Source organism: Tachyglossus aculeatus, chromosome 13 (genome assembly GCF_015852505.1).
Source record: "Tachyglossus aculeatus isolate mTacAcu1 chromosome 13, mTacAcu1.pri, whole genome shotgun sequence".
Lineage (NCBI taxonomy): Eukaryota > Metazoa > Chordata > Mammalia > Monotremata > Tachyglossidae > Tachyglossus > Tachyglossus aculeatus.
In genome coordinates, this window is record NC_052078.1 from 21457776 (window position 1) to 21481049 (window position 23274).

General features: G+C 43.9%; 1 protein-coding gene and 1 long non-coding RNA gene across 7 annotated transcripts in view; one reads left to right on the plus strand and one right to left on the minus strand.

Annotated features, from left to right (window-relative positions):
* Positions 1-9: 9 nt before the first annotated feature.
* On the plus strand, positions 10-1898 carry LOC119936371. The gene is made up of 3 exons (XR_005453719.1): positions 10-77; positions 198-276; positions 1655-1898. It is a non-coding gene; the product is annotated as an uncharacterized LOC119936371 (long non-coding RNA).
* Positions 1803-23274, minus strand: part of MLLT10 (MLLT10 histone lysine methyltransferase DOT1L cofactor) — a 157691-nt gene continuing 136219 nt past the window's right edge. For 4 of the 6 annotated variants that reach the window (XM_038755955.1, XM_038755957.1, XM_038755954.1 and 1 more), the window contains 9 exons: positions 17673-17790; positions 16163-16235; positions 12270-12424; positions 10429-10617; positions 8312-8400; positions 7699-8060; positions 5895-5997; positions 4829-5041; positions 1892-3661 (listed from right to left, as the gene is read on the minus strand). In XM_038755955.1, coding sequence (XP_038611883.1) covers positions 3617-3661; positions 4829-5041; positions 5895-5997; positions 7699-8060; positions 8312-8400; positions 10429-10617; positions 12270-12424; positions 16163-16235; positions 17673-17790 — 1347 coding nt within the window. In that variant the 3' untranslated portion in view covers positions 1892-3616. The other 2 variants (XR_005453712.1, XM_038755956.1) reach the window with 2 other exon arrangements.

The window sequence follows — 23274 nt, forward strand, 5'->3', positions numbered from 1 at the left end:
AAACCCAACCCAAGATGCATTTGCCATTCTATGGACAGCAGTGGCCATCTTGACAGCTCATCACACTAATGCTCACGGTGAGTTCCAGCTGACCTCAGCAGGACTGGGGTGGACTTGACAAATGGACTTCAAGACCATTTTGGCTAGTGAAAGCCTTGAGGCATTTAGCAGATACTCTGAGTATGATGTCTTTTCAGGTTTACAAGAAGGTGACGGAGACTGAAACCTTGTTCAACCGGGAGAACCCCTGAAGAGTGCAGACCCTGCTTGTGCCAAGTAAGTGTGTGTCTCTCTGTCTCTCTCTCCCTTCCTCCAGCCACATCAATGTTCCCGCACACTGTGCTCACTACACCAGGAGACTCCCTCAGTTCATTCATTCATTCATCCATTCATTCCTTCCCTTACGCAGATGCCGGGCCTCCTTTCTCCTCCTGGGAGACCAACACCCAACTGTGGCACCGCCTTCTGTCTCAAGCTCCCCAGCTGACACGACCACGTGGCCCCAGGTCCACCCACAGACAACCCCACCAGGCCCCGTCCCAATATACTGACAAACCCCAGAGTGGGTCGGCAGTCAGACCTACACCTGCTTTGCTCTCTCTAGAGAAATGGGTTACCTTAAGCACATGGATCCTTCCCACAGCACTCCTGCAAATATTCTCCTCTACTATTTCCCCATCTCTAATTTCTTTTAACGTCCGTCGGCCCACCCTGGACTCCTTGATGGCAGGGATGGCATCTACCAAACTCTACCGTCCGCTCTCGAGCGCTTAGCCTAGTGGTCTGCATGCAGTAAGTGCTCAATAAATACCATTGATTGAATGACTGATACCTGAGATGGGGCCACACAGGTTAGAATTAGCCCTCGCAGGCCCAGGCTTTGTGGTGACAACCAAGCTTGGCAGGGGCAGCAGAAGCAGGATCTTAGCGGGCTGGTGGGCACCGCACACTGGCTGAGTCGCTTAAAGCCCGCAGGGAGCGAGCCGGCCGGCTGCATCTGCAAAAGCAAGAGACTTGGAAAGTGGAACAGTTAGAAGAAATAGCTGGCCCTATGCTGAGGACTTAGTCCACTCATCTGAAGTGGTGCTATGCAAAAATGCAGAGCTTGAGAGACCACATTACCTAATCTTGCCTTACTGAGTTTACTGAGCACTCATGGTGACAATCACGCTGGCACCAGGAGCAGCGGTATCATCAGTCCTACAGATGAACTCCACTGGCCACAGGAAGAATTCCGGGGGTGGGGGGGTGTTATGGGTATCCTCACTTGCCAGTTTACAGCAACCATTTTAGAGGTGAGATGATGACCAGCAGGGGCCATTCGGGAACAATCAATCGTATTTATTGAGCGCTTCCTGTCTGCAGAGCACTGTACTAAGCGTTTGGGAAGTACAAGCTGGCAACATATAGAGACAGTCCCTACCCAACAGTGGGCTCACAGTCTAGAAGGGGGAGACAGAGAACAAAACCAAACATACTAACAAAATCATTTCAAGGCTTAAGAAGTGAGTTTTAGCACCCCAGGGAGCATTCTTCCTCAGCCCAGTCTCTCTGGATCATTCACAATCAGACAGGACAGCCCTTCCGCCACCGATCCTCCTCTCTCTCCTCACAACTTTACCTCTTGGCCACTCGGCCTCGCCCCTTCATACAGGGATGAGAAGAATTCCCTCGAGTCCAGTGACTTAAACCCTACTGCACGAGGGCAGTGGGTTTCCATCCCTAGGGGGAGAAGGAAGAAGACAAGGAGAAGGAAGAGTAGCCAGCCAAGACCCGCTGCTCAGCTCACCTCTGAACTCCTAGCAAGAACCGATCCAGTCTAAAAGTGACAGAAAAAAAGCCAACTGTGGGAAACGGCTGCCATCCCATCTATCCACCAGGAGCACAGAGCTATAAACATCATTAAAATTTATTAACAAAACCTTTGTACATTTCTTTTCATACACTTGTAACTTTACATCTAGGCAAAATACCGGCACATTCAATTTTTTTTTTAAAACCATTTATACAAATTGTTACAGGCTAGCAACCAGTGAGTTTGGTAAAATAAACCACACTGATTTGGTTCTTGTAAAGTATCTACAAAAATGATTTGTGACTTTTTTTTAAATCCCCCGAACATATAAAAATAAATTAATTTTTTTTCCTTTTTTCAATTACATCTACCAATTAGAAATATTACAAATCAAAATAGTAATGATTTCCTCTTAATTTTTTCACCATACAAAACAAACCCAATTTCACAAAACCTTATTTACAGAAATGAGGTAAGAACTGTGCAACATTTAACCAGAGACATATTGCAGAATTAACATGCTCTCTTCCAGCTAAGTACACAGTGGAGGTCTAATTACAGCTGGGCCCTGCCACTAAGAAGTCACATATCAGCACAGTTCAGTGGCTATCTCCCCAAGTGTGTAATTTTGACCCTGCCACACGGTCGCCCCAGGAGCTCAGCGTCCTGTCTGGGAGGGTTGGAACGAGTTCTCCCTATTTCGACCCCGGCAGTGATTCCTTGGCAGGAACGGGAAGAGGTTTAAATAAAACGGAGCATCCGTCTAAATCCACTCACTGTGCTGGTGACGCATTAGTGGAAAACGGGCCCAGGTAATAGGTTTGCCTGAGCTATCTACAGTGGCATAGAAATTTTTCATAAAGGCAGAGCGATGGAGAAGGCAGCTGGTGCAGGGTGGGCTCTCCCGCCTGCTTCCAAGGGCTTGCCTAGTGCACACTGGGCTGCCCAGAGCCATTACTGACAGGCACTTGGTTTAGGCCAAACACGACCAGTACTTTACTGAGAGGCCCTCTCTCTCTCACTCTCCCGTGCGGTCCAAATCCTTTCCATTTGAGTTGACCTCATTTCCCTGCTGGCCTTAGAACTCAACTCTAACTGGAGGCCTCAAGATGGTCAGCTGGGGAGAGGGGGGTGGGGGCCAATGTGAGCATCAGAATCACTGTCTGCCCCACCAGAAGCAATTCAGAAGACCTGCCCTACCTACAGCCCAAGGTCGGGTCGGTTGCGGCTCACCCACAAATGTCAACCAAAGATGGGGCGATGGTGATGGGTGCCCAAGGATCCCTGGGCTAAGCAACGCCCGTGCCGTGATACTTACACTTCTCTTCCGACACGAGTGTCGCTTTCTATCCAGAAAGGCGCGGGCCGTCGGAAGGACACGCCCCAGCTCTGCGCTCTGGTTCTACCCAAAACGCGCAGCCAAGCCCCACGTTATGGAAGAACTGATTGTATCTGGGACTGGCGTTCCTCTGGTTTGCCAACACGCCAATCTGTAGCAAGACAACTAGCTGAGCATCAACTCCAACACTTTTCTCTCTCATTGAAACACTCATTTTATGTAAATTGTTGTACTAACAAAAATAGTTACTTTTTTCCTTTCAAAGTCCATGAAATCTGGAAAAAAAAAGCTCCATTTCAGTGCAACAAAGCAACAAGAAAACAAATCAAAGCCTTACGAGAAAATCCCCATGACGATCAATCCTTTGCTGGCAGTTAATTCCTTGTTGCATTTCTTCCTAGCTGCAGAGAGGAAGCCTGCAGTGTGCAGCTAGTTGAAGTGCTAGAACAGCAGGATAAAGCAGTCCAACCATTTCTCAGAGGTCAACTTTTCTCTTGTGTGACAGGCCCAGTTTTATCATTAAGCCTCTGCAATTAAAGAACACAACACCACACATCACATCAATTCTGCTAAACATACGGGATTAGCCAACATCACACTGCATATAACAAATGTCAATAAAATAGAGCTAGGCCTTCAACCTGGCTCCTTTTAGAGTCCTGAAAAAATATCTGAAATGCAAAGTAGCGTTGATCTGGCTGTTGTTTACAGCAACAGTCAATGTTTCCCCCGTTGGTTTAGCTGGCTCTCTCTGATTTCTCAATTCTGAACCTTCCTCCTCCACCAACTGCTCAAGGCCATGGCGGCACCAGCAGTCCTAGCACCTCAATCCTTGCCTTTCTGCTCTCATTCAATCAATGGTATTGGCGGAGCTCTTCCTGTGTGCAGGGCACTGTACGAAGCGCTCGGAAGGGTTCACTGCAACCCATTCCCTGCCCACAAAGAGTATTCAGTATCTGTTTCTTCTCCCCTTGACTACTGTTTGCCATGACCTAAATGAGGCAGTCTCCTTCTTACCCTGCTTCTCCCCTTCTCCACCTGGTTCCAAGTCAGGTTGGCTTTTTCCTCTGGGAAGTGGTCTAGTCCACCACTTGCAAAAAAGTTCATACATCAGTGGGACAGAGGGAGGCCGGAGCCCAAGCACTTCAATGTGAGGGATGTACACCAGAATAATGAATGGCATTACCACTGACATAAATGTATTTTAGTTTTGAAACAACAAAGAAGTCTGCAATACCACAGGATTCATGGAAAACTCTATGGAAACACATAAAATGGGCCGACCTGAACATCGAAGAAGGCTTTAAGTTGGTCCCTCTCACCCTTATTAGAACACACTGCTTCCCTTATTAGATTGGAAATACTCTGGGGGCAGAATCACACCTAATTCCTCGTCCTCTCCCAAGTTCCCTGAATAACTACTGAAAATAATGACGGATGGAGAAAAAACATGACTTCGCTGGGAAAATATCTATCCCCTCAAATTCAAATCGATTCATTTAGCTACTGCATAATACACTGGCTTATCTCCTTTGGGTGCTGAAATACCCTGCTTCTGAAACAACAGGTACTGGGGCGAATCTCCCCGAAGCTTTACACAGAAACAGAACTGGCTACCCTCTATGGGGTTCGGATCCGATTCTGTCCAAAACGCGCCTCTGGTGTTTTACTCGAATGAGGGAAAACGCACTCACGGTTACTTTCTGTGTCGCGCCATCGCTGTGGAGGCTGAGAAACGGGTTGGTGGAGGTTGCCGGAAGCGGAGGGGCCTGGGTCCCCGCGAGCAGGTTAGTGATGGGAATCTGGGCCGGGCCAGAGATCTGGAGCTGCTGCAGCTCGGGCTGGTGATGGTGTTGGTGGTGATGCTGTTGCTGGACTAACTGATACAGGAGGGCTTGATGCTGTTCCTTGGGGAGGCACGGGTGGGAAAATGAGCAGTTTCTAACCGATAACGCCATTTGTGGCCAGCAACTCCTGCCTCGTCCTCTTGGCAATCATCACTGTGGTAGCTGGTAGGTGCTTACTTGGGGCCAAGCGCTGTACTAAGCGCTGGAGTAAATACAAGATAATCAAGTTGGGCACAGTCCCTGGGGACTGCGGGGCTGTGGGACATGGGGCTCACAGTCTAAGTAGGAAGAACAAGTATCGACTCCCCATTTTATAGATGTTGACACTGAGGCCCAGAGCAGTTAAGTGACTTGCCCAAGGCCACACAGCAGGCAAAAGTGACGGAGCTGGGACGAGAACCCAGGTCCTCTCACTCACTGGTCCACCCTCTTGCCACTAGGCCACACTGCTTCTCAATTTCATTTGCGATTAATGCCACAAGTGCTCCACTATTTTAAACTGATGTTATATTCATACTGGTGGAGCACTGACAGGAGGAAGAAGAAACTACTCCACTCATCCTCAAAATAGCACTCTACCCTCTCCAAAAGCACCCTGTTAACATTGAACAACCAAAAAAAATTGAGGGGAGGGTGTTGGTAGGGGGAATCACTAATGAGTACCCCCAAGTTTCCACAGAGTAGTGACCCCAATTCAAGTCTGAGGAAACCATTAGTCAGGTGAAACTACTTTACTCTGAACATATTTAGACCTTCTGCTTCCAGACTGAACCTTTGGCTTAGCCCAAACAGGGCAACATAAAGTTCCACCATCACTACTAGCCCAAAGGCAACAGTCCCCCTCTAAGTAGGCCCCACTGGGTGTGTGGAACACCAAACTACATTTATTCTATTAGTAAGGAGGCACGCTTACCGGTGTGAGCTGCTGGGAACTCAACAGCTGCTGAAATTGCTGATGCTGTTGATGGAGAAGAAGTTGCCTTTGCTGGTCGGAGAGTAATCCTAGTCCTGAGGCACTGAAAAGGAATGACACAAATGATCACTTTGGCTTGCTGTTTTGGGAGAATAATGTTTTTGCCTTCATTTCAAACAAGGAAAGAGAAAGGAGAGAAGGTGAAATGCAAACAGCATCAGAAAAAGGTTTGTTTGGAGAAGGAATGGGCACAGGTGACCAGAGATGCATGCGTCAGCCCATGCTTTAGATAACTTCAAATTGCCAACTTGTACTTCCCAAGCGCTTAGCACAGTGCTCTGCACACAGTTAAGCGCTCAATAAATGCAAATGAATGAATGAATGAATTTCCAAACTAAAGGGTTTCGTCTCGTCTTTCAAGAGTTCCGATATCTCTGAACTATTAAGACAAATTTAGAAAGCCAGAAAATTTAGCTTGTTGGTAAGCAACAACTATTCTGAAAGAAAAATGAACAAAAACCTTAGCTGAGTAAGTTTCTAATCAGTACTTTGAAAGGGAGACCACACTAAAAGCGCTTACAACAGTGCTTTGCACATAGTAAGCGCTTAGCAAATGCCATCATTATTATTATTAACGAAATATTTGAAGAAATAGAAAATAGAGAGTATAGGGCCTATGGGGTGACAACCTTCCTTCAGAATTTTCACTACTAACTTCAGGAAAGACAAGTGATCACAGAAATTCATGAGGGGAAAAAAGGACAGACAGAACGAAATACAGAATGAAAAGAAATATGCATTGCATACACCCCCAGGGTTTTGCAACGTTTTTGAAGCTTTGTTCCGGTGAAAGCTCCCATGTATCTTTTTAACAAGTTACATTAATAAATTCCTCTCACACTGAAGCCTTTTTAAAATGTGAGGTATATTTACACCTGCTTGTACAACAGGGATTTCTTTCAAGAGGGAGGAAAAAAAAAAACACAACTCGGTTAATATGAAGGGGCAGAAAGCCAGTCCTCATAGAAGAATCATAACAACTAAGCTTTGCCAACCTACTCAGTGAACCTCCATCTCCCTGCTGACAATTTGCCCACATCCCTCCCCATTTCATATCCAACAGTCCACCACTCTCCCTACCTTCAAAGTCAACCTAAAATCACAAGAGGCCTTCCCCAACTAAGCCCTCACTTCCCCCTACTCCCTCTCCCTTGCACATCACCTATGCGCTTGGTGCCCCACAGCACTTAGTTACATATCCTTACCTCCTGCCATTTCCCATCTACAATGTCTGCCATCCCCTCTAGACTATAAACTCCTTGAATACAATACCAACTCCATTGTACTGTACTTTCCTAGGCGCTTAGTAATAATGATGGCATTTGTTAAGCGCTTACTATGTACAGTGCTCTGCACTCAGTAAGCACTCAATAAGAGCGACATGACCCAGTGGAAAAAGCAAAGGTGGGCTTGGGGAGGTGGGATCACAAGAACTGGGTTCCAATCCCACCTCCACTGCTTGTCTGCTGTGGGACCCTGGGCACGTCACTTCACTTCTCTGTGGCCTCAGTTCCCACAGCTGAAAACTGGGGATTCCCTACCTGTTCTCCTCCTACTTAGACCGTGAGGTCCATGTGGGACAGGGGCTATGTCCGACCCAGTTAACGTGTATCTACTCCAGCTCCTAGAATGGTACCTGACACACAGTAAGCGCTTAACAGATACTGTCGTTACTCCTGATTATAACAGCCCTCCGTGAGGCACCACACTACACTCCAACCCAGCAAACCCATAGGTTTCTTACCTATTACTCAATGTGGCTGGCAGTGGATGTGTTGCGTTCTGGGGCACAGATGAGTGGGTGAGGGGCGCAGGGTTCTGGGGTACCGTGCCAGGGGTGGGAATGACCCCGTTTAAAGCCCCTACGATCCCACTGATTGCCAGTTGGTTGCCCGGCAGAGCGCCCATGATCCCCCCGACTCCTGGCCCGGCCGGAATGGAGGAGGTTCCAGACTGGCCTCCGCTAGTCAGTGCCCCCACCGATACGCCGTTGACCTGCTGAACTCCTGGGACTCCGGAGCCTGGCTGGGCTGGACTCTGCCCCGCGGGAGGTGGCGTGGAGAGAGCCGATGAACTGCTGGTGCTTTGACCGCTGGAGGTTAAATCCTAAGGGAAAACAAAATGGACACTGAAGCTGGATGGAACCGGCAGGGAGGGAAGCAAGTGTCCAATACTCTTTAGTCAGTCAGTCAATCACGTTCACTGAACGCTTACTGTGTGCCGAGCACTGTAATAAGCACTTGGGAGATTACAATATAACAATAAACAGACACATCCCCAGCCCATAATGAGCTGAGAGTCTAGACCCAGGATACAGTATATAGGGGGGAGACAAAGAACCTCATGGAGAAAATTACCTGATTTAATGCAGGAAGAGAGTTGTCAGGTAAAAAGCTGTTGCCAACATGAGGGCTCTTACTGTTGTTTAAGGATTCCGTAGCAGGAGCTACAGGGAACAAAAACAAACAGACAAAAAAAACCGATTAGGTTGCACCCCTTTCCCCCATACAACTGAAAAGAAAACAAGTCCATTAACTACAAGGATAGATTCTTTGAAGGAACCATTTTATGGCAAATGCCACATGGTTCAATAACCAAAAAATGGCCATATTTCCAAAAACCTTGCTTCAACACCAACCTAAAGCAAAATACAGATCCACTGACAATCATGGACATAAAAACAATCTGGCATTTCCTCCTGCCTCCAAGACATGACTTCATGGATGTTCCCACCGGCACCTCAAGCTCAAAATGACCAAAACTGAATCCTTATGTTTTCTTTCCCAAATCCTGTCCTCCCTCCCCACCACCCCCTTAATGGCATCTGTTAAGCACTTACTATATGTCTATGTTCATCCAGGCATTTTTATGAATGCCTGTCAACCCCTCTAGACTGTAAGCTCATTATGAGCAGGACACCTGTCTGTTTTGTTTTACTGTTTTACAAAAAAATTCTGTTTTACTGTGTTCCCCCAAGTGTTTAGTAAAGTGTTCTGCACATAGTAAGCACTCAATAAATACGATTGCTTGATCAAACACTGTTCTAAGTTTCAAGCTAACTTCCCCATCACAGCAAGACACCACCACCACCATCCTCCCCATCTCTCAATCCTGCAATGGCAGGAAGGAGTCCTCACTCCTTGACGACTCCTCCTCTTTCACCTCCAATATCCAGTCTGTCGCCAAACCTGGTAGGTTTTTCCTCCACAACACTTCTGGAATCTGCTTTTCTCCTCCCCATCCAAATGACCAGTCCGCTAGTCGGTTCCCACCTCGACTATTACAGCAGGGTTACTCATTGGTCTCTGCTGGCTCCATTCATTCCCTCCCCCTTGTCCGTACTCCCTCTATTGCATGTCTCCTCCGTCTAAAACATCATTTTGTCCATTCCTCAAAAACCTCAAATGGTTCTCCCTTCTAATTACCCATTCTCTTTTTCCACTACACCTCAGCTCAAACTCTTTGTTCCTCTCAAGTTAACGTATCCTCTCCGACTCCCACCACGGACCTCTTGCTCAGACCTTGTCCCCTGCCCAGACAGACCACAGCTCTCCCCATTTTCAAAGCCATTCTGAAATCACAGCTCAGTCTTCCTTGATTAATTTCTAATCTCCCCTGTTGATATCCACCCCTATTAATTCTTCAGCATTTGACCTTTGGACATTTGATATTCACCCTACTCCCAATCCCACAGCACTTATGCACATATCTTTAAATTGCATATTATAAAGTACTTATTTATTCATATTAATGTTTGTCTCCCTCTCTAGACTGTAAGCTTGTTATGTACAGGGAACGGGCATATGAGCCCACTGTTGGGTAGGGACTGTCTCTATATGTTGCCAACTTGTACTTCCCAAGCGCTTAGTACAGTGCTCTGCACACAGTAAGCGCTCAATAAATACGATTGATTGATATGAATTCCTTTGTACTGTACTCTCCTGAGTGCTTAGTACAGTGCTCTGCACATAAGTGCTCAATAAATACCATTGAATGATTGATTACTTGAGAGTCTAGGACTTTTTTCATATCTTCCCTACCCTATTACTTAAACACTAACTCAGGTACTACTCACACTTGACTCTCTCCCATCTATAATTTATTTTAATGCCTTTCTCTCCTCCTTGGCTGTAAGCTCCTTGAGGGCAGGGACCATGTCAAACTCCATGTGATGCTCCCAAGTGTTTAGAACAGTGCTTTGCACATAGTACGTGCTCCATTAAAAAAAACTGATTAATTTATTTTGAATCTTTTCCAGCTTCACCATCAATGTACGGTTTTCCTGGAAGGCATCCAATAAATCAGGCTGATGGTTTAATAGTGTTTTATCTTCCACACTACTCAAACGATTTTCAAATGTTGACATTCTCTGACTTCCACCTATACTCCCCCAACTCATCCGTAATTCATCTTGCTCACCCTGTGAAATACAACAGTAAAAAATGTGCACATCCAAACCACGCTCTCCGCTTACCAGTCTGGGCTGGAAAAGTATGTACTTGATGATTCGGACTAGGATTTGCTGCTATTGTTGGGAAGGGAACAGAAAGCTGGGCATTTAACAGCTGAAGGCGTTCTTTTTTAGCTGTCAGGTTCTTGATCTGCTCCTCCAGTCGCCGATTTTCAACCTGAAGTTGGTGTAGTGACTTCAACATTCCTAGGACTGGTAAGCAATGCACTAATGAAGGTAAATGCATTTTTATTCCTCCATAACATCCCACCGGTCTCATCATCTGAGTTATTCACATACCCTCATAACCTTAATGATCTTCATTTCACAAAGCAGGGGAGGATAATTTCCTAAATTTGAGGCAAAATGAGGCTACGAGTGTGTGTATGTGAATGCATGCACACACACACACACACACACACACACACACACACACACACACACACACACACACACAAGTAGCCTCTCTGTGTCTGTACCGCTCTCTATATATATGATCTACATATACAGATATGTAAATATATTTTATACAAACCACATATAGATATATATAAACACATACATATTGCACTATTGATATTTTTGGCTTTATCCTCTCACGAACTCATCCTGAAAGGATCTCCTCAGCACACCCTGCCAACTCAGCAGGCCACAATGTTACTCAGATTAAAAAGAGACATTTTGAGAAGTCAGTTTTGCTTCTGTACAATTTGGGGTAAAACTGAACATGAAAGGAGGCCGGCTTTCCGAGAAGGCTGCCGGTTGATGGTGCGTGAAAAGGAAGAGCCGCCCGGTCGCTGGCTGGGGAACCCTTCACCTGGTTATGCGGTGTGCTACACCATTTCTTCCCTCCCTCCCCCACCACCCCATCCACTCACGTCCGGGGACCGCTGACCTGCGGCAGAGCCCCCAGGAGGGAGAACTAGAGCCAAAAGGTCCACCAGCCACCACCCTCCCTTTACGTCACCTTCTCAACTGAGCTTCTCCTCTCCCCACCCTCACCTCATGTTCTAGCTGCCATTTGGGAAGGAGGCAAATCTCAGGTCCTGCTGCTGGGTCCTGGTGATGGCCACTTGAAAAATTCCACAGATTCAAAAACTGTATTTGTTTAACATGACCTCTGGGCCTACTACAGGCATAAGTCTACTGGGGTAGGCACATCTGGTCATTTCCCAAGGATTTAACTTTTTTATCCTTCCTCTTCAAGAACATACAAAGGACCCCTCAGTGTGCCCAAATGAGATGCAATAAGACTGTGCTAAACCTGTCCTCCAGCTATCATGTTTAAAGGATTATCCCGGCATGAATTTCCTCACAATTAGCATTTTTGTCTGGGTACCATTCATAAAAATACCAACTGGATGGCATGTATCTCTGCAAGCAAAATAGTTTGCTCAGTTTAACAACATGATAAAGCTGGAGAAATACAAATAACATTTTGCAAAAAATCTGAAAATCGTCCAGATTTATAAAATGACATCTCATTCCACAGCCAACCTTTCAGGAATGTTTTTTGGGGGGTAGGGGAGGGGGCATGCTAACTTTCAACTCTTTGATTTGAAAAATTATTTCATTTTCCCAATGAGTACCTGAAATGTGCCAAATAAAATATAGTGGGCCCAGCATTGAAAATTAGGTATTACTCAAAACAATACAGCGAGAAGGTGTGTGATACGTTTCAAAATATTGAAAGATGGATTAATGGGACCTCCTCCAACCCCAATAGGGGAATGATTTTCTAACATTAAATACCATTTGAAACCCTACTCACTAGCCAATACAAAACAATTACAGTCTGCTAAGTGTTTTGGCATCTATGCAGTTTCACATTCACAAATACTGAACCAGAAAATGTAGATACTTACTGTCACTAGGGGTGCCCTGTTCTAGTAGAAACTGCTGTCCTTCACTCCATTGCCTCTCTAAAAGCTGCTCTATGCTGGCTGCTACTGGAGGCAGATTTTCCAAACTGCTGCTGCCTGACTGATCGTAGCGAATCTGTAAACCGCTTACAGGAGATCTGTTGAAGACATGGTCATTTCCATATTAAATCAGAAGGGAAGGGCATTCAGGGAAGGATTCATTTAAGTTGCTTACCTTGTCTTAACCCCTTACCCCTTAACCCCATCCCTAAGATGTTCATCTCAGTTCTCAGGACTCAGAGCCTAGAGAAGAAATGGGTAGCAGGTCCTCTGCTCCCTTAAATGCACGGGTTACGGTGGTACCTAATGGGTGAACCAACTGAACGGCCTCTCACCTCGGTGAGTCACTTTGGATAGAGTAAACTCTCTAAAAGAGGGGGATGACAAAGAACTGATGGAGGGAGCGAGGCAGAGAAAGCACTCCATTTTCCTCAGGAGCCTCTTAGAATGAAAACCTTTCCTGTCTGGGTGGTCCTGCTTATACTGTCCCAGGCAATCAATTAATAACTCTCACAAGTTATTTCCTAAGGGACAAACCCTGATCTTTGATATCAGGATTTTGACAAAAAGAATTTAATATTTCATTGCAAGATTACAATGGAATGAATATAAAGCTGATTTTGAAAAGTAAATCTGCAACACCACAAGATAGCCATATCAGTTTATCAAATGACAATCAACAGCCATTACTTCATACTTATGAATATATCTGTAATTTATTTATATTAAAGTCTGTCTCCCCCTCTAGACTGTAAGCTCGTTGTGGGCAGGGAATGTGTCTGTTATATTGTTATACTGTACTCACCCAAGCGCTTAATACAGTGCTCTGCATACAGCAAACGCTAAATAAATACAATTACCTGCCTGACAATCCCCGCTCGGGCACTTGTCTCCTGAGTCACTTTACCTGTTCTCCCTCTTATTTCGACTGTGAACCCCACCTGGAACCTGATGATCTTGTATCTATCCCTGCACTTAGTACAGTGCTTGGCAGACAGTAAACACTTTACAAATACTATTATTGTTATTAGAAGACATTTTATAGTCATATGGTAGAAAAAGAAAAATTACTCAACACACCACCAAGGCAAAACAAAAAGTTAGATTCCACAACAGCAATAAAAACATACATTTTGTGAAATGCCTTACATCAGCTTTGAATTCTTTTTCATGTATTCAAATGTTGCCTGCCTTGCTTTATATCTTAACCTGCACTAGCAGATCCAACCTCTTTCTTGAAAGAATCATTAAAAGGGAACATTGATAAGCTCCAGTACAGTTCATATTGATAGAATCACAAGAGAGACTGGTATTCTGAAACTTCTTTTTTTTTTAATCTAAATTCCTATTTCGGGAATTTAATCCATCACTAATCGTATCAAATGTAATTACAAAATTTCCTTTACAACATACCTTTCATATTAAGAAGCAAGTGAGTTTGTTGAATTTTTCATCACCTCCCAAATGAGTTTTTAAATCAGCCAGCTCAGGTGGGGGTGGGAGATAAATTGTTGAATTAAAAAAAAAAAATCAACGCTGGCTGCCACTGAAAGTTCATTTAACAAGGAGAACTGTAAAAACTAGCCTGTGGGGCTTCTTTTTTATTTCCCACAAATACATGTTCATGTGCCCCAGTGGCCAACCTTGATCAACTGATCACACCAGGATATTTTTCATCCATTTTAAATCATGGAGAAACAGTTCTGATCACAAGTTTGGAATTTGTAAACCATTTGACTGCGAATCTACGTAGTTTCCTACTACATTACAGACTAGGCATATTGTAGTGCTGGGCACTTAGTACTTCACAAGTACCAAAATTATTAGAAGTAGAAATAGCAGTAGTTGTAGTAATATTACTGGGCCTTCAATGGATGATTTATGGAGGAAAGGGGACAATATGCATTTTCACACAAATAGGTAAAAGGAACTGGGAAGGAGAAGAGTGGAGGAAATCCTTTCTTAAAATAAAAAAAGACAACTATTAAAAACAGACAAGAGACCTACACTATAACTAAATTGCGGACTGGCTTAAGAGGTGATCTTACACCAAGTCAATTAACCAAGTCAATTACAATTTAACTAGCCTGTGCCTCAGTTTCTTTTACTGCAGAATCAAGGCTGGAACCCATTCTCTGTAACAAGCCTAATGAGGATAAAGTGTTGGTAACATTTAACTAAAATGTTTTGCTAGATTTTGGTTGCCTGCTATGCAGTCCGCAGCACTGTGCCCCAAAGTTATAATGTAAAGGATGTGGGGATAATCAGTGTCTGATTCATCTGAGAAAGAGTCTGGGGAAACAGTGAGAGAAGAGGTTTACATAACAAATTCAATGCAACAAAATGGTCTACTTTCCATTCAGGGTAACATGGCAAATTAATCCTAGAATTTCTACCTACGATTTTAGGATTTTTTAAAATAACTGCTACATTTTTTTCAGAAGTGAGGTTTCAAAAAAGGAAATGTGTCTCGCATCCTCATATATAATCCATATTTATTTAGTGTTTACTGTGTGCAAAGCACTGTACTACGTGCTTGGGAGAGTACAATATAACATAGATGGAAGACACATTCCCTGCTCTTAGGGAGGAAACTGATTTTGATATTCCTCAAAGTTCTCAGGATTCACTAAATAAAACTATTACCCTTATGATATGCTTTTACTCAGTCTTCTCATTATAAGGAGATATGGTGACATTACCTAAGTGTCCCATCTTTCAGACCCAAGCACCACAAAGGTTTGGTGACAGAAAGCACATCTCAACTGTGAAAGCACTTTTTCCACTTGGAGTCACAATCTTTGGGTTAATAATGGAAAGTACAGCAGCAAAAGAAAAATTCTTATCAGTTTAAGATCATCAACCGAGCCACCCTTAAAATGTTTTGCAAGAGTCCGTTTGGCCTAGATAGCCAGAAGGCTTTAAGCGGGAGCACTCCATTTATTTCTCTGGCTGCATGTGACCATAGGGCCACAGTCTTTATAACCCTAAAATGGACAGCGGCCATTAAAAAACCTTTTTAGGTTTTTCAGTTGGTGACGGAATGACACGATCTGAACAAGTAGATAGCACAGTGGAAGATACTTTGCATCATTCGGAAAATCAAAATACCTAATCCGGCATTTTAAAGTATTTCAAGGGTAAATTCTAGGAGGAAAGGAAAAGCTCAAATGTTGGGTCAAACACTTCACACGCAGCATATCACTAACCACAGAGAATTTCAACTTGAGCAACTATGTGTTTCTAAGCTCCCCAACCAAGAGACAGATGTGAGGTCGTACATTATAGTTTAAGAGTTCTGGTTTAAAAAACAAACAAAAAGCTTCCAAACTGCTTTGTGAATGGCTTCACTACTTTATTTCAAACTGTTTTCCCTGTGATTTTTGCCTTTATGAACATTTACAAAAAAAAAAATTCAAACACTTTGAATGTAACTTCCCCTATAAATCTGATGAAATATTAGCCTCCTAGATCTAAAGAGGCTTTAGTCACTACATATTTTCCGACCCCCCCAAAAAAAGCTGGTAAAAAAAACAAAACACCTATGGCCATTGTCACCCCTTGGTTGAAGATCAAAATGATAAAAGCAGACCTGTGGAAAAGATTACAAGCTTAGGTACAGGTATTCCCTTTTAACTTGTAAACCTAATCACATGTGTTTAAATTAATATCCAAGTCAGTTTGGAACCATTTTTCTCCACTGTCTGGACCTGCAGTTTATCTACGTAATTCTTTACCTTTTCAACAAATGTATACGCTACTGATAAGAGATGAAGAAGTTTCCAAATCTGAAAATGTTTCCTTTGCCTGCAGTGTGCAGTGCAAATAGTGCTTACCGGGGGGAGAGGCTGCCTCGGGGGGAACTTCCTCTGCCAACAAGGCTGCGGCTATTGTCTCCGAGATCTTGATCTGCAGTGTAAATATTTCATAGCTGATAAAGTGACTCTCACTACATAAGAGTTTTAAGCTGCTGCAGTGATTTCTTCACACCCCTCCCCCCCCAAAAAGCCACATACACACACAAAAACACACACATATTAAGCCATAACCACTGCTCAGCAGTCACTATGAAGGTAGAAGATCTAATATGTTGCTAGTTTAAAATTGCTGAACTGTAGCATGTAAGGCGTTGTCCTTACACGTTTCTGTGGGTGGAGGCGGCCGTGGATTATGTTCTGCTTTTTCATTCCTTTCAGTTTTATAGCACAGAAGCATGGTTTGCATTTGCAGTGCCCTCCCCTCAGCCACTTTTAATTTCTCCGGGTGAAAGTAATGAATCCCAGCTGTGGACAGCTAATCTGTATGCTTATCACAGCAAACCCTGACGCTTTGTATTTTTTTTTTTTTAACGCCTTGCATCCCCAAACCGGAGTCCTAAGACAGATAACACATTTACCCATAGAGATCCGTGAGACCGGGCACTTTTGACCTGCATTGCAAAATCGCTTCCACATTTGTCTTCCGTTTCACATTCATTAATTAGGAGGGAGGTTCAGGTGGAATTCAACAAACAAAATGTGGTGGGTTGGTTGATTTTTGTTTGTTTGTTTTGTTTTAATTGCTTCAGGATTCTCATTACACATTCAGAATTGTCTCGCTTGGAAGAATGCAAGTGGGATATTTTGCCTGTGGCCCCAATAAAACAACAACCCTATCTAGCCCTCATCAAGGTTGTCTTCCTCTTATTCTGAGTTCTAACCTCTGACCCCTTAGAGGGCAAAGACATGTCTGATCCATCCCTGGTAAACTGCTAAACCCATTCCCTTCCCCCAAACATGACTACTTGGACATGTCAACAAATCCTTGAGGACGGAATGAAACAAAGCAAATCCTGTGGCTCATTAAAAGCTATAGAAGAGACAAATGTTTCAGAATGTCTGCTGGCAAATAGTCACGGGATTACTAAACATGGTACAAGTTCTCTTAACAGGAAGGATCCCCTTCCCTCGCAAAATTTGGTGGAATACAATGTCATGAATTATGCAAATAAAGGTTTCGGCTATTCAGGGGCAAAGCCCACTGTTATGTTACTTTCATTGCACCGAACCCGAGGACTGAAACATCAATCACAAAAGTCACAGGAGACATTGTTGCATTCCTGCCTGCTGATGGCTCTGCTTAAACATTTACATTTCAGACAGTAAAAAATGCACATAGGTATTTTGCAGCACAGCAGAGTACTTACTCCCCGACTGTGAGTCTTTTTGGTCAAAAAGAGTGCAATCTCTATAAAACCATCTATTAGCCCCACCCCTGGAGTTTACAAATAAAATTAACCCGTTCTATAAATAAATTTAGGGAGGCAAGGGGAAAGGTAGTAGCTACTGACAACTCTTGAAAACTAACCTGTTTGACTGTTCTCGGATTGAGCCATGAGTGCTGCCATTGCTGAACTGGGATTTAGCCTATTGCCATACATGTGAGGTGGAGCCAGACTAAGGGAGGATCCAGGTAGGTTATTTGCCTAAAAGGAAAAAGAAAAGGAACAGAAGACAAAAAAAAAAAAATTCAAATAAATTCCATAACTGAAACCAGTCACGAATCTGAATTTTGAAGAACAAACATGATTTCTGTTGAGATTTGGCGGTAAAATAAACACATCTGCTTCCTGGCCGGGTCCACGAAAGAAATACATTCAGCAGTTTCTAAATCGTTTTGAAGTGTAATTTCTACATGATTGCTGTATCCTAAGGGGACAACGCAACCCTGCTTCCGATTTATTTGAAAAAAGGTAGTCCATTCCACAACTCAATGGCAAGGTCATCACGTGGTTTTCCTACTAATTATTTAACCTTATTAAACCATTTAGAAAATCAGGGCAGGTAGACAAGCGCTGTAAAGGCCAAGGATTTGGGAGACATCACAAGCCCACTAAGGAGGTCAAAAGGCCCAACTTGCAACTTCACGGTTTTCATTAATTCACTCAATCATATTTATTGAGCACTTAACTGTATTCAGAGCACTGTACTATGTGCTTGGGAGAGTACAATACAACAATAAACAGACACATTCCCTGCCTACAACAAGCTTACAGTCTGGAGGACTGTAAGGTTTAATCAACCCATACATTCCTCCAGTTTTACTCCGTCTTTAAAGAAAACCGCATGCTATTTTGTCACTTCTTTATTTTTTGTTTTGTTTTGTTTTTATTTAAAAAGAAAGCCAATAGCCATCACAACTCTGTTTTTTTGTACAATGCAGGGCTCGAGGAATCACAGCTTTGGCCTGACCCCATATAAGGCACTGTATTGTGGGCAGCTAGCCAGCTCTACTTACTGAAGAGCTCGTCCAAAGTTTGTAATTCATTCATGTTGCTAACCACAATGCTGAAGGCCTCTACTGGGACTTGTGCCAAACAAGGGAAAATGAACCCTTCAACAGATGAAGTAAAGGAGGCTGGCCAGAGTCTTGCATAATCCAATGCAATAAAAATGCCTTCTTCCCTCTGAATCCATTCGCTTTTCCCTTTCGAAGAATACTACCACCCTGCTGCCTTCTGGAAGTAGGGGCTCACATATACGCTCAGCGACAGGGCTTGACTAGCCCCTCGGGGCAGAAAGCAACACTCTTACTTCTAGATTGTAATCTCCCAAGCTCTTAGTGCAGAGCCTCTGCACAGAGTGAGCACTCAATAAATACCATCGATTGACTGATTGATTATACCTCCTCTTTTAAAGAGAACACAAAACCTCAGCCCCTGGGACCACTTGATAAAGCTCATCTCAGAGCTGACAAAATATTTAATGATGGCATTTATTAAGCACTTACTATGTGCAAAGCACTGTTCTAAGCGCTGGGGAGATTACAAGGGGATCAGGTTGTCCCACAGGGGACTCTCAGTATTCATCCCCATTTTACAGTTGAGGTGGTAGGCCCAGAGAAGTTAAGTGACTTGCCCAAGGTCACACAGCTGACAATTGGAGGAGGCAGCATTTGAACCCATGACCTCTGACTCCAAAGCCTGGGCTCTCTCCACTGAGCCAATATTTAAAAATCACTTCAAAGAAATGAAGTCCTACAAGAAGCTGAACTACAGCAAAACAAAATGTGGCCTATTTCGACACATATAACTGCACACAAGAGACAGAAGACAACAGTAGTTATTACGAGTAAAATATTAAGAGCATAAACTGGGTTTTTTGGAAAGAATAATATGCTACCATTATATTTTGGCTTCCAGCCAACTTATTACGCATGATAAATGGACTTTTATAAATTCACAGAAATGCTTTCAATCCTGTTGAAGGCAAATACCAGAACAATTTTCCACAAGTAGCTAACCAGGGCACAGTTTCTACTCAACAGTACCTGGAGTGTTTTAGTTGCATACTTTTATGGTCCTTTGTTCACAGTGGATGGTTGTTTAATTTCTCTCTTTAATTCTAAAACTATGATAACCCCATAAGTTCCCAACATAAAATCTTACTTAAGCTCTCCCCGGGGAAAGGTGTGGAATTCAAGTTATAGTATTGAACATTCATTCATTCCTGCTGTACAACATAAAGCTTGCATTTAGAATGCACATACTTCCTTACCCAGACAATTGTATGGAAATAGAGGACAATAGATAGCTAGTATACTTCTGAATACTGTCTTTCCAAAAAAAAAAAATCTGGAAAAAAAAAGTAATATTCTGGGGGGCATAATTGCCCTTTATTTGAAAACTACAGAATATACCTCTGACTTTTCCATTTAAAAGTAATGTGGTCTCAAATGCAGTCCATTAGGCAGCAATGAACAACTCTTTTCCTTTGAAAATTCCATTACCAAAGACTCCAACCTTTTAAAATGTTGCCAAAGGCCGGAAACACACTTGATGCAATACAGTATTTCCCAAAATGTGTTTCCAAAGGCCCCTCGGAGCTGCCTGGAGATCTTGAGGGGATAACTCAAGGCCAGAAGATACTTTAGAAGGAGAAACATTAGCGACTGGGATTTGACGCCAGGGAGCTAAGAGAGGGTAGAAGAGAAAGGGAAGCCTACAGTTACAGCATCAGGAGAAAGAAAACACCAGCTTGTGGGGGGAAGGAATAGTGTAGAAAATTGGGTAGAAAGATGGAAATAACTAACGGCACAGGAAAATTTGGGATCATGAAATAAATGCTGTGAAAAATATTGCCCTTCTCAAAAAAAATCACAATACATTTTCTCTGGCATCAATCAGTGGTATTTACTGAATGCTTACTGTGTGTAGGGCCCTGTACGAAGCACTTGGGAGAATACAATGCAACAGAGTTGGTAGACAGGGTCACTGCCCACAATGCCCGTTGTTGGGTAGGGACCATCTCTATATGTTGCCAATTTGTACTTCCCAAGCGCTTAGTACAGTGCTCTGCCCACAGTAAGCGCTCAATACATACGACCGAATGAATGAACGAATTTACAGTCTAGAGAATGGCACACTCTCCCTCTAGAATGTATGCTCCTTCCAGGCAGCTAAATCAGGTTGGACACCAACCCCGTCCCACATGGGGCTCACAGTCTTAATCCCCATTTTACAGATGAGGTAGCTGAGGCACAGAGAAGTCAAGTGACTTTTCCTTGGTCCCACAGCAGACAAGTGGCGGAGCCAGGATTACAATCCATGTCCTTCTGACTCCCAAGCCTGTGCTATATCCACTACACCACGCTGCTTCTCAAGGATGAGAAAGGTTGACTGACTTCCTCTACTGCTACTGAATGAAGGAGGCAAGAAAGAAGCTACAACCCCTAAGACGCCTGCCTCAGCTGGGATGTCCTTAATCTGCTTAAAAAAAAAAAATCAAACAGACAAAAGTGCCCTCCACTCCTTCTGGCTCTCACACATCTCCCGAGAATAATGGTAATTGTGGCACTTGTGAAGCACTTGCTGTGTGCCAAGCACTCTACTAAGCAGTGAGGTAGAAGGAAGATCATCAGGGCCCATATGGGGCACACATTCTGAGGAGGAGGAAGAACAGGTGGAAAGAGCAGGGGCCTGAAGTAAGGGTGCTGGTTCTAATCCTAGCCCTGCATCTGTCTGCTCTATGACTTTGGGAAAGTCACTTCACGTCTCTGGGCAGCGTGGCCTAGTGGATAGAGCCTGGGGCCTGAGAGTCAGAAAGAGCCGGGTTGTCATTCTGGCTCTGCCACTCGTCTGCTGTGTGACCTTGGGCAACTCACTTCACTTCTCTGGGCCTCAGTTCCTTCATCTGTAAAATGGGCATTTTTATGTGGGGCAGGGACTGTGGGCCAACCTGATTATCTTGTATCTACCCCAGTGCTTAGAACAGTGTCTGGCACATAGTAAATGCTTAACAAATACCACAATTATTATTGTTATTATTATCACCATCATTATTAAAATGGGGATTAAATCTGTGAGCCCTATGTGGGACAGGGTCGACCTGATTATCCTGTGTTTACCCCAGCACTTAGTACAGCGCCTGGCACATAGTAGTTAACAAATTCCATTAAAAAAAAAAAAAGGCATTGAACCCCCATTTTGCGGATGAGGGAACAAAGGCACAGAGAATCTAAGTGACTTACGCAAGGCCACACAGCAGGTAAATGGCAGAGGCGAGATTAGAAACCAGGTCTTCTGACTCTGAGGCCCGTGTTCTTTTCACTAAGCCAAGCTGCTTCAAATCCCTCCTGCTCCCTAACACCTACCAACCCAAGAAGAACAGCCTCTTCTCCAAGGGTTGGGGCTGAAGAAGCAGAGTTGCTATTGATAAGCCTCCAGCTCTCTTTCTCCCAGGCCCCTCTCTGCCACCCAATTCTCGTGGCCTCTGGGCAATTAAGATGGGGAGTACAAAATGTCTGGTGGGCACAAGGAGCTGCAATTTCAGGGAGAACCCTGGTTGAGTTTATGAACATTGGCTTTTTATTCTGAACGTAACTTAGTGCATTTCTCCCAAGTGGCTGGAAAATCCACCTGATTAACAGCACTCACTAGACATTCCCCCATGCCCTCTCTCACACCCCTGGCCGTCAGCCTGAACTCTGGGGACTGGCTTTAGCACCTCCCCTCCCTCTCCCCGCAACATAAGGTAGCAGAAGGGCAGGGGAGGGAGAAGAGGAAAGACTGGAGGCAGAAAGCCTTGACTAGGCAGATGTACTGACTACAAGACTTTCCTAGCAGGTGCAGAAAAGGAGCTAGTGTTTAATACAATGTCTTCCCCACCCATTTTTTTCTTGCTGGCAAGCATGATCATCATCAATCGTATTTATTGAGCGCTTACTGTGTGCAGAGCACTGTACTAAGCGCTTGGGAAGTACAAGTTGGCAACATATAGAGACAGTCCCTACCCAACGCATGATCTTCTCTTAACACTAGGTTCAAGCAAATGTTAGATGTGACGGGTGTGGAGTTGGGTCCGAAGGAGCAATTTTCTATGTACATTAGCAATTTGCACTTAGTACAGTGCTCTGCATATGGTAAGCATTCAATAAAGATGACGGACGGAAAAAGTCATCCCAAAAGACATCCTGGCTCAGTGCAGATACAGGCCCCGTGCAAATACAAAAGGATAAAAGTTGATCGTTCCTAATTAAAAGTTTATCATGCCTAGGAATTACAACAATGCAGCAAACCAAGCAAGAATTGGTCTCTCATGGAGGTATTGTCTCCACTGCATTCTGTATTACTCTCATCCTGACATTCCATCAGGGTGAGCCTTACTGACACAAAAGTAACTTCTTTCAATTAATGGTATTTATGGAGTGCCTACTGTGTGCAGAGCACTGTACTAAGTCGTTTGAACTTCTTGAATTTGATTACAATCACTGTGGCAGAGCTATAACAACCAGCTGTGGCAGAACATGGTTAGTCGATTAAACCAATCTCTAAAGCTCTCCTGAGCAGCTCAGAGGTGGTCATGAAGAGCAACAGTAATAACGGTATTTATTAAGCGCTTTACTACGTGTCAAGTACTTTTCTAGGTGCTGGGGTAGACACAGGTTAATCAGGTTGGACCGAGACCCTGTC